This window comes from Eutrigla gurnardus, assembly GCF_963514095.1.
Source record: "Eutrigla gurnardus genome assembly, chromosome: 19".
Taxonomy (NCBI): domain Eukaryota; kingdom Metazoa; phylum Chordata; class Actinopteri; order Perciformes; family Triglidae; genus Eutrigla; species Eutrigla gurnardus.
In genome coordinates this window covers 12,755,211-12,766,781 of record NC_139930.1, presented here as the reverse complement: position 1 = coordinate 12,766,781, position 11,571 = coordinate 12,755,211, and the positions used below count along the sequence as shown (strand labels likewise).

The following is an 11,571-nucleotide window of genomic DNA, read 5'->3' as shown; positions in this document are numbered from 1 at the left end:
CAGTGCTGGATGTAAGGAAGCTGTTTTCACAGCTGACACTTTTGCTACATTCCAAACCCAATATGCATTTTTAGTTTTTGTAAAATAGCAGCTGTTTCCATGCAGTATACATCCAATTGAGACATACTGCATCATAACGTTTACCTTCTTGCCCATATATCTGGGGTGTATTCCAGAAAGCAGGTTTTGCTGAAACTCTGAATATGTTAACTGTGTCCCTCTGTGTTCTGCCAGATAATTTCTAAGCTTTCTTAAAGCATCATGTTCTTCAGCTAAACTATGTGTTTTTGCACGGATGACTGTTGTCTCCAAGCTCTGCCATTAATAGCAGGAAGAAAAGGAAATACAGTTAGAAACAAAACAGAAAGTAAGCATGTAAGTGTGAAGGTGTGAAAATGAACATGAGGCACATGGATTGCAAAATATAATATTTTTAATACGCAATAAATTAATTATACCTGGTGACAATTTGAGAAGACACACAAAAAATAAAAATCTATTTATTTCCAATGGCATATTTTTATCTTTCTGTTCATCATTATCAGATAAAGCCCATATACAGACATTGTATTGCATTTAATAAATATGTCCTTGCTTGGTTTCTATTTAAATACGTTGTATACAGTAAATCTTCTGACAACAAACACAGCAATACACAAACAGCAATACTCAGGCATGTTTTATAAGATCATATGGAGACACATTAGCAGTGATATCGAAGCACTGGTATTTAAGCCACAGTGGACCAAACATGGGTGTGTTTTTGCAACTGTGAGTGGCACCATTAATAATTTTTTTTTAACTGGCTGGTATCTAACCGTGTAGATCATTTCAGATGTATCTGCTGAGATTTTATAATTTTATACACCTGGATTCACAGACCTTATTAAGCCCTAAATTACATTTTTAATTCTAATTCTAATATATGTTGATTTTCAGCTGAACAAATGTCATTCCATTCACCTCCTCTGTATTAGAATCTCAGCAGAAGATGGTGTAAATCTACGCACATAAACCCAAAAGGATCTGCACGGCTACATACTAGCTACCACTGACCCTTTTATGTAATAACTTGACCTTCTGGTGCTTACTAGACTGTGAAAACCCGATGAGGACTTCAAAAAGATAAAATCCACATGTAGCTCAAATACAGTACAATGAGCAGAAACTGTGAGAAGGAGGTGTACAATTGTAAATCTAGTGATCAATACAGCCAAAAAAGAGAGCACCAAATAAAATTCAGCAAATCTGGGCACGAGTAGACTACTCTTTCAAATGAATCCATGAAAGAGATAAACCCATCAGGGTGCTGCTTTCTGGGTTCACACTAGCTTTACAGGAAACAAAATGTAGCTGAGAAAAAAGTGCACTAGGCAACCACGATCGGCAGGGCAAGACAGGCAAAAGTTTAGTGGCGTACTGGCTTTCTGAAGTGAGAAAACAAATTCTTCAGCCCGAGCAGCTTTGTGTTATTTGAGGCGAGAGAAACGTGGTCTCTGCGTTTGAACCAGTGGCGAGAACCCATCACTGCATGGAAATAAAAGTTACTCAATGCATAGAAGTCAAATAGAGGAGGAGAACAACGTATGAGAACCAGAAGAATGGGTGATACCGTACTGTATATGCAAACTATATGCAGATCATGCTGGACTGCCAGCTGACACCAGGTGAGGACCATCAAGCCTCGGAGAAGCCGGCAACTGGTCCTCAAAATGGCTACTGAGAAGCAAATCACACATACTACTCGTACACTGCCCTCTCTGATGTAAACAAAACCAAATCATCTAATGATGCCACATATTGTTACTGAAAATATATTCAAGTGCATCACGAGATGTTAAATCCATGGTAGCTACAATTTCAGCGAAAATAAAAAAAATGATATTGAAAATATATTCAAGTGCATCGTGAGATGTGTGGCAGGTATAACAAGAACAATACCATGACGAATTTGGTTGCTGTATCCCTGAAAAAATAGCTCAATTTTAAGGCAAAATAAATAACATCCTGAAGCGTTATCAACAAGGGTACATTCACGAGGTAAACAATAACACTTTCAAAATAAAAGCACTGCCCATATTTGCATCTCCTGAATATAGAGAGGAGCAACTGGAAAAGAAGTTGTCTCTGAATAACGGCCCAGTTGTCTTTTCAGTACTCACCAATCAGTGCATTTCATTAACATTTATTCCTTTTCCTCTTGAACACATGACTATTACGTGGTTGTGTCTTGTATCTTGAAACAATGTAGCGCAACGAAACACGGGAGCAGCAGTGGAACAGTAGCATCACTTGTTTTCTATGAGGGTCTGCACTTTGTTGACCAAGTCTCGGGCCATCATCAGGACCTGGGGGACGTTGTGCCGCTCTGCCATTTCTGAGAAAAGAATGTGAAGACCATTGTTTAGGAATATGAATGATTTTTATCGCCTTAAAACTCAGTGAGTGGTCGTTTTAATTTGGAAGGTGATTGGCGAACACTGTTTCCACCATAGTTTAGCATTTTTTACATTTCCCTTATCTCAGCTCACCATTAAAGAACTTGATGATGTCTGTGAAGTCCATGTTATTTTCTAGGATGATGTCTCTATACATCTCCACAAGTGCCAGAGCGATGAAGAGCACAAAGTGCTCAGAGGACGTGTACTTGGCTGCCCAGATCGTTTCCCACACGGAATACACGTCATCATACACCATCTCTGCGTAACATCAACAGAAGTTAATCAGATTACATTCAGTATCACATTATGTTAAAATGCTAAATTCTCTTTTCATGGATGATTCAAGCCATCACCTCTTTTGAAGTCGAGTAGAAACCAACGATAACAGAAGTAGAAGTGAGTGTAGTCTCCGTTCTGCTGCATCAGCTCAAACAGCTCAGAATCCAGGATCTATTAATCAAAATGTCATCATCAAGACATAGGCTTTTGTGTTTATATGCATGCACACGCGCGTCGTCTATGCACAAACCTGGATAAGAGAACGCATATTGGCAAAGTGAGAGTCCATAGCACCTCCGTGAGGAAAATTATGGTTCATCCTCTTCATTAGTTCAGTGAAGCAGCTGAATGCCATGACCTCTGGGAAGCACAAGCACACAAAAAGTGACTATGAGCCATTTATGTGCATTTAAGCAAAATCCATACTGAGTTTGCATTAGTGTTACTCACCATCATCCAGAATAACCAGTAGAGGAGCCAGCAGATCACACATGCCCTGGACATAACCTGTATCGAGATGCTGCCACACGTAACTGCAAAAAAAAACATTTTCAGATTTTATTGTTTTGGCCGGAGACGAAACGTCAGAGATATTTAGCGCGGCGGCACATTACCTGCACATGATGTTACGCAGCTTCTCCAGGTTCTCAGGAGTGAAGTACCAATATGCTCGGTCGCAACGTCTGACATCTTTGTCAATTCGATGTAAATTGATCAAGTACACGTCCAGTGTTTCTTGCTGTAAAAAAATAAATAATGATTCATTTTGTTGAGCTTATGATCAATAATGAAGTGTGTCTATATTTCATGCATAACTTACAGAATAGGATTGTTCTCCTGAGGGTTGGTCACGTTTGGCGTCTCCTCCCACCTCTGCAGGCTCCGCTTCAGCGAGCACATTTTCCATCTCGGGCTCCTCTTCAGAAAGGCCCAGGTCCGTGCCCTCAGGACTGGTGTCCAGATGGTGATCCAGGACAAGGTGCTCCGATGCCATCTTCTCTCTTTGCGCAAAGGAGAAAGGAGGAGCAGCGAGACCCGCCAAAGGCCTGGACTTGATATCCTCAGAGGTCACACACGTCCCCGCAGGAATGTCCTCCATTTCCAGGGCAGATGGAGAGTCGTCTGAATCGGCCGTGTCCGGAGACTGCCGGGAGTGGGGCGGTATTGAAAGGCTGCCTCTCGATGCTGACTGGAGAGCGTTCAGCACTTGTCTGACAGGTGAATTAGAACCAGGCTTCTCAAACGGGATTTCTGCAGCTTTGTCTTTTTTGATTTCAGCCAAGTCACAAACCGTCGCTTCAGCATCCCTTCTCGTCGACTCTGTGGCACAGGCCTTTTTTTCCGGAGTAGTTTCAGGCTTTTCGGGACTCTCTGGCTTTTTCCCGCTCTCCGGACATAACGGCTCGATTTCCAGATTTTTTTTCTTGTGTGCTTGAAAAGTCAAGGTCTGCCCGAGTGGAGGTGCTTGGAAATATTCATTATGAATCTCTCTTTCTAGCGTCAGAACATTCGTGCTCTCTGGAACACTTCTTAAATTCATATTTGTGTCGACAGCTTTCAAATCTTCAGATTTCTCATTTGTTGTTATGTTTTTTTCTTCCACTTGGGGTTTTTCCTCTGATTCAGATGTCTCTTGTGACTTGATTCCACAGTCCTTAACCGTCTCACCTTCTGAAACGGTCTCCATCTTTGTCTCTGAAACCTCGTCCTTGGCTACCGGGTCCATTACCTCCTCCCCTCCTGGCTGTGATCCAGTTGTAGTTTTCTCATGAACGACTTCTGATGCTTCCTTTGACCCCTGAGAGGTTGCAGCCGACTCTGTTACAAGAGGGCTATTCTCTGAACCTGGATGTGGATTTGACAGACCTGGGGAGGAGAGGCTGCCTGAGGGAAGTTGTTGGGTGTCTGCGGTACCACTTGTGATGTCCTTCGGTGGACTACCATGCTGTACTTCTCTTTCCTCAGCACTCGACTCAACCTCAATCTGATCCACTGCCTCCACCGATCCAAATATCTGGTAACCAAAGAAAAGTGCTGAACATGCTGAAGACATGGACATCAATCTAAAAGTTATGGGATGCTTTGGAAAGTGGAGATATATTAAAGTTAACTATATACGTGGGCTGACACGTTTTACATGAGAAAATCACTTTCATTGCTGTTGTGACTGCCATGATAAATTACCTGTGCACTGCTGCTGGATTCACTCTGTGAGGGGGCATTCTGTGGATCTGAGCTGCTACTTAGAGACGACTGGAGTGGAGAAAGATTCACACAAGACACAAAAAGCAGATCAGCCAACTCGCTTGGAATTGTCCTCATAATAATGTCAACAGTTCCCTCTTCCATGTTTTGTTGATGATGGTTACATAATGCAGCACATTTGATGACAAAAGGTCAAACTTGCATCTGTACTGATGGTGGAGTCCCGCTGCACTGGCCCTGTTTCCACACTGGCTCCGGACGAACATCTGGCGATGGCCTCGGCGTGTTTTTCTCTCTCCCGCTGACGGACTATGGTCTCACAGCCCTGCCACTCCTTCATGGTCTGTTCGTACATCGTCCGCATCTGCTCATCGATCTGAAACGGCATCCTTGCGTGAGCAAAGACTGTCACGTGCCCCCATGGTATATATGAGTACTTTACGTAATCATACAGTACGACAGCACATAGAAATACCTCGAGTCGGCATTTCTCAGTCATGGTAAACTGGTAGTGTCCCAACAGGAAGGGCCAGACCTCCTTGCGTAGTGACGGAGCCACGCCGCCAAAATATACAAGTCTGTGAATCTCCTCTTCCTCATATGCCTGAACAAGATTAACAGTGGTATTTATCAATGTACACCATTTGAATAACCCTTTAATGTTGTCATGAATTAAAAACCTGGTGTTTCGGTGTGAATCTTACAGAGCTGTCCTTGAGGAACCGGCCCCAGACCTCCACAGAGAGGCCCCCTTGGGCAGTATTGGGCATATCGGGGACAACTATGGTGGTGTTGACCAGAGCGGAAAGATGCGTACGAACTGTGGACAGGTGACGGCAGTATGCAAGCCCTGGAAAAGAATGATAAAACTTTTCATATTGGCAAGAACTGTTGCTTAATTGGGGATTGAATTATGTCCCAATAAATCAAAGCATATGGAGTGTTGTCTGTACTCACATCCATAGAAAGCACGGGAGATGATCTGGTACTTCATGGTGTCACAGAGGAGCTTTAAGGGAGCCCTGGTAGGAAAGGAACACAACAAATTTAACTGGATTCATCTGAATTGATATTTGAGTCCATCCAACTCGGAAATACTTACCTCTCCTGATTACAGCCATTAGGCAGGGAGCCATCCAAGGAGCCATTCTGTGAGCAGGAGGAGCACGAGGACTTTCTGGGCGTCGGTTGCCACAAGTTCACACCCTGGTCCATCAGCTCCAGGGCCACTGCACAGCATGATAGGCCTTATCATTACCGTTCCTACTATCATCATCATAGGCAAGTAAAACCAGGTGGAATTCCAATAGATTTAGACATAAAAGTGCACGTCTGCAAATAATTAAAAAAGACTTAAAAAATGAAGAAAACAAGCCCAAGGATGGAGATGAAGATGTGGAAGACAGATTAATGTGAATTGGACACGGTAAATTTAAAATATAGAAATTAATTACAAAGATGTATACAAATAATAATATATGCCTAGGGGAAAACAGATTTATCTCAACTGAAACAGTCTAATCTGTAAATCAGTATTAAGAGAGTAATGCCATCGTAAATGTATTCTCTGATGATGTTTTATTAGATTAGTTCGGGGAGGCAGAGCAGGAAGATTAAAGACACTTACTGAACTCCATCTGATTGCCAGGAAAGAGGATCCGAAACACATAATCGGTTGCTTCATCATCTTCCTTATCAGATACAGAATCACATGAGCCGTGTGGACTCCTTTTTCGCAGTTTGGGAAAAACTTTTCCCTGGGAATGAAACATTTTGACACAGATTATTGCAAAATGTATTAAAAAATAAGAGGCTACAGATGTATTTTACTATCCTCTGTTCACGCTGACCTTTCCCCTCTGATTCCAGAGCGGTGGGTCCAGCTGTCCGTGAGGCAGCAGGCCGGTCTCCAGGCAGGTCAGGAACTGGAGGAGGTGGCCTCCTTTGGGGAAATGTAGAGGAGGTCTCTGGATCCCATCCTGGCTCACCAAAACTACCGTCCCCCCACTGTTCACTGGAGAAATGAACACAAGAAGTCACAGGATGAATAACTCCTAAAACTCCTACTTTGGGCAATTAAAACATTATAAGGGGATTACTGTACCTTGCTGATGACAGTGGAGATACACAATCTCCTCCAGGCGAATTGTCATCGCATAATCCCAATAAACACTGGAAGAAGGATGAGAAAATAGGAACCATCAAGTCATCTATTGAAAAACGATTTAATAGATTGTTTCTAGAAAGGCCAAACCTTTTCTCTGAATCTAGCTCCCCCACGTTGCCATTCATCAGCTGATTGGGTGTCCATTTCAATGTCATGAGGTCTGCAGTTTGATGTAGAGAGAGGTAGCCTGGGATGGCCTCCATGTCATCTCTCTGCAGACACAAGCAAGAGCTTTAAAATCACAACACGTCTGCATCTATAACAGATGCATCCATCGAGCCTGTCTTGAAGGATTGTGTTAGAAAAAACACAAGAAAAAAGAAAAAACACACACCGGCTGCACCAGGACATTGTTCTTCCCAAACAGAAGTGTGGCTCTGGAGTTTTGGTGGAGTGATTCGACGTAATCCCTCACCCACATGAGAGGGCGATCATCCATGCTGCCACTGGACTGTCTCTTCTGGATCTGGTACAAGGACAGGAAGACATCAGACGTATTACACACAGTAGTTTATGGCTGCCTATTGGATTCAAATCAGTGAAGTCTTCACTGTCTAACCAGGGCCGGCCGTCTGGAGGGGGAATCCTGCCGGCAGTGGCCACTGTGGATGCGATGCCGCTGCACGAGCTCGTCAGCAGATGGGTCTGTCCAGAAATGGTCTGCGGTCTTTACTTTGGTGTACTCCAGAGCACAAGGGCCGACTGTAGAACAAGGTTCATCAGTAATTCCTTACTTTTAGGTTCAGAATAATATAAGTAATATAGAGTTTCAGTGTGGTCCATGTTTATGTCGGTGTGGTTTATAAATACCCAAAAGAGATGCAAGAATTGGTCCATCCACAGGATCCATCAGCATGGCTTCTTTCTCGTAGAAGGCACTGCGGAAAAAGATCAGTAAATCAGTCCTTAAAGAGAAATACTAAATGATATAATATTCTGTAGTCGGTAGCTTAGAATTGCATTGAATGATGTATAAATACCCGCTGTTCTCCACTAAGTACAGGACGATCTTGTCCAGGAGCTTCTCCATCAGTGCAGTCCGGATCCACAGGTGTTTCAGTGCCTGAGGAGGGAGGTTGCCCAACTTGGATTGCCGACTGCGGTCATTACTCAGTGAAGAATTGTTCTGCTTGCTGAAAAACGGAAAATAAATCTGACATATGAGAGGTCTGTATAGGTTGCGAGAGTGGAAAAGGCATAAGGGACACCAAAGGAGAACCTAAATGGGAGAGTAGAATAGAAAAGAAGCAAATAAAAATGTCATGTCACTAAGCTCTCACAGGCGGAGGTTAACGTCTCACCTGTTTTCGATGACTTGTTCCAGCTCCTGGACCTTGTGGCAGAGTTCCTCGGCGGGCGAAAAGCTTTTTGCCGCCTTCATAAAGAGCGCTGCGACCTTGTTACTGCACAGCAGGCCGGCAATACGTCGCTTCAGTCCGTGAAGCATGCAGGCCTCCACCACAGCTGCACACACAAACACATAGAGCAGCAGCCGATATTTGGTTTGGTTTTTGAATTAAAGTCATTCATGATTTGTCTCCTAAATGTTGACTGTTTATACTTGCCCTTGATTATTGTTTTTATCTCATGAGAGCATTTCCTTTTTGTGAAAGTCTCAAGCCTTAATATTTAAAAAAATAATAAAGTGGCACAAGTAGGAATACTAAAATGTGCAAAATGACAGTCTCTCTTATTTACTTTCTCAAATCTCTCTTTAGTCTATGATACCCATTCTCAAGTTTCTTTCAAATATTGCAACTAATGGGGAAAAAAGCCTTGAGTGTCTACCGTGCATTTTGTACCCTGCCAGAGAAAGATGGCTTATTGTGCAATGTAATCACAAAACACATTTACCGCAGAAGGATATGATGTGGCTGCTGTCTGCGTGCACAAATTTCCTCGTTACTGCCTCCTCCATAATTTGTTTCACCTAAGAGAGAAAGGTACAGGATGAGGACAATCTGTTTGACACCGTTGCATAAGGTGACAGGGAGTCCAAACACGAAGCACAACAGACAGCAATGATAATAAGTTACGAGCGGTAAATGATGAGCAAACCACAAACACATTCATGCGAATAACATACAGGCCAAATTATTCATTTATTGTTTACTCATCCGTCTGGCTCGCTACATACCCTCTGGCATGCACACCTGCATCTACGAGCACCACAAAGAGTGGATTCTTTCAAAACCATAACACGTGCATTAAGTAAGGCACCTTCATGAAGAGGGAGAACGGTGTCACGATGAAACAGGGGCCAAAATATCCTCCATTCCTATACGAGTCACACTCTTTCTTACACTTAAACACATCCTAATAACATGTTTCTAACATAAAGGCTTCTTTTTAAGGCAAAATGTCAGCTCTTTTATATGGTTTGTTGTCATTCCTGTTGGCATGATCATCATCCTCATCATCATCATCAATGAATAGCATTTCCAAGGTTGAAATTTGACTGAAGTGAGCATTGCTTGTAGCAAATGTAGGAAAATGTCACGTATGTGTTTTGATAAGCAATGTAACAACAGTGCAGTGCAGTAGAATGAGAAAAATGTGTACTCTAATAGTCCTGTCATAATTATGATGAGCATCTTCTTCACATTTACGTCCCCACTTATTGTTCAAACACGAGTCCAGAATCACATCATTGCAGATGCACGACGATATGAATCCATTATTGCTATTGTTGGATGCTGTGTTTTGAATCCCCTCCTTGCTGCAGGGTCTCGCTCCAGAGACATGGATGTTTGAGAGGCAATGAGTCACAGGTGAGGGGGAGCATGGACACGATAAGAATGGAAGCACCCGTCTTTCCTCGGGAATGAATAAAACATCCTGTTTTCTCTCTCCCCCCGAGGGACTGGTGGAGTCCCTGAGCAGTTTTGGAAGACTCTGAGGTGTAACATATTTCATTTCCATGGAGATTAATATCCAAATGGCTGATAATTCAGGAATAATTATCATGCTTGGGTTGGACTTGCATTTAATTGAACACAAATATGCCAGTGAAACTAATGCCAACCATGATTTCTATATATATATAAGATATAAGAAAACTGTTCTCCACGAATAGAAACAAATAAATATGTGCACGACTTCTTAGATGTGTTTTTTTCCCCCACACCTGATACAAAATCATCACCACCACCATCATCATCACCACTGTCATCATCACCATCGCCATCACCATCATCACAATCATCTTACGCCAGTATGTCAGCAGTCCAAAACATGGCCTTTTATTGGCAGCCTAATTGCAACCCTTTTTTTATTATAATAAACGGTCAGTTTTGTGGATACACAGGCCTGTGGCGTAGTCGTGGCTCACACCCGATGAACACACGGACACATACATACACACACACACATACACACATACAGCGCCACTAAACATCAACTGTGATTACGCGAGAAAGAAAATCAAAACGCGACGAACCTCTTTCTTCACATTGCGCAGCAATTTCTGACGCGTCTCGGCCTCTGTCACGGGAGAAAACATGATGAATATGCTGATCAGATCGCCTGTGTGGGGAAATCAATGATGACAGTGCTCACGACAGGAAAATAATAACGGCGGCGGTATAGGCCCTACCTCCCATCGCTCCGGGAAGGGTGTAGCGGCTGCGACGCACGGCTTTTCCTGGGAGAATGTCTTCTTGGACGCGGTGGAGACAACGCGGGTTCAGAGGCGGAGAGGCTCCGGGATGTGCGATGTGTTCTCGGCGATGAAATTAAACCTATCTGTTACCTCTCCGCGAACCAACACCCCTTTAAAGTCACAGTAGCCCATACATTAAGCCATGCGACGCCGACACCTACACGTACCCTGCGCTCCCTGGACGCGCGCCTGTTTACTTGTGTTTGGATTGTTTTGGTGTTTCATTTTTAAAAAAATTACACAATCCATACAAGCTACAGATCCTGATTTACACATATGATAGTAACGTTAATGAGCCGAATGAATCAAGGCCTCATTAAATTAATTATCATAATTACACCACAGAAAGTTAAGAGAATAACAGGGAACATTATATAATGCATTCGCATACAATCTCCCCACAATATAGTCAGGTCATCTTATTATCTTGTTTATTCTTATAAGGTATAGTGTAATACCATGTGACGTCTATATGTTATATTGTGTCATTATATTGTAGAATATTCATAATGGGCATATAATTAAACTAAATGTGAGATAAATCAAATGTCTTCATCACATTGATAATTAAAATCCAACAATACCATATAATTGTCAGTCCTGCTCATTATTGATCACAAAGGCCTACATCCTTAGACAGTATAGGCTGAACTGCATATCACCCACTAATACTCTGGTCTCTCAGGTGTTGATCACATTTGGTATAAACTGAAAACCCCCACCTTAAAACAAGGGAAAACTCTCACAATGATAACCCAAATGAAAAATGTAAATGCTAGAAAAAAAGCTTTTCAGATTGGTGTTGGGCTGGGTGAACT

At 42.6% G+C, this 11,571-nt stretch overlaps 1 protein-coding gene across 2 annotated transcripts; it reads right to left on the bottom strand.

Annotated features, from left to right (window-relative positions):
* Positions 1-515: 515 nt before the first annotated feature.
* On the bottom strand, positions 516-10,818 carry sgsm1b (small G protein signaling modulator 1b; the record flags this gene model as incomplete). Of its 2 annotated transcripts, XM_084034895.1 has the most annotated exons (25): positions 516-2,377; positions 2,532-2,699; positions 2,795-2,891; positions 2,971-3,080; positions 3,171-3,253; positions 3,335-3,459; positions 3,541-4,734; positions 4,905-4,973; positions 5,128-5,301; positions 5,401-5,529; positions 5,630-5,775; positions 5,883-5,947; positions 6,028-6,154; positions 6,553-6,682; positions 6,776-6,939; positions 7,030-7,097; positions 7,180-7,304; positions 7,427-7,558; positions 7,652-7,794; positions 7,903-7,970; positions 8,073-8,225; positions 8,394-8,556; positions 8,947-9,022; positions 10,532-10,575; positions 10,688-10,818. In XM_084034895.1, the coding sequence occupies 25 exons, from the start codon at positions 10,692-10,694 to the stop codon at positions 2,289-2,291; spliced, it is 3,849 nt and encodes a 1,282-aa protein (XP_083891021.1). In that variant the 3' UTR covers positions 516-2,288. The 2 variants fall into 2 exon arrangements, with proteins under 2 accessions (XP_083891021.1, XP_083891020.1); XM_084034894.1 differs by lacking the exon at positions 10,688-10,818 and having other exon boundaries at positions 10,532-10,594.
* Positions 10,819-11,571: the final 753 nt, after the last annotated feature.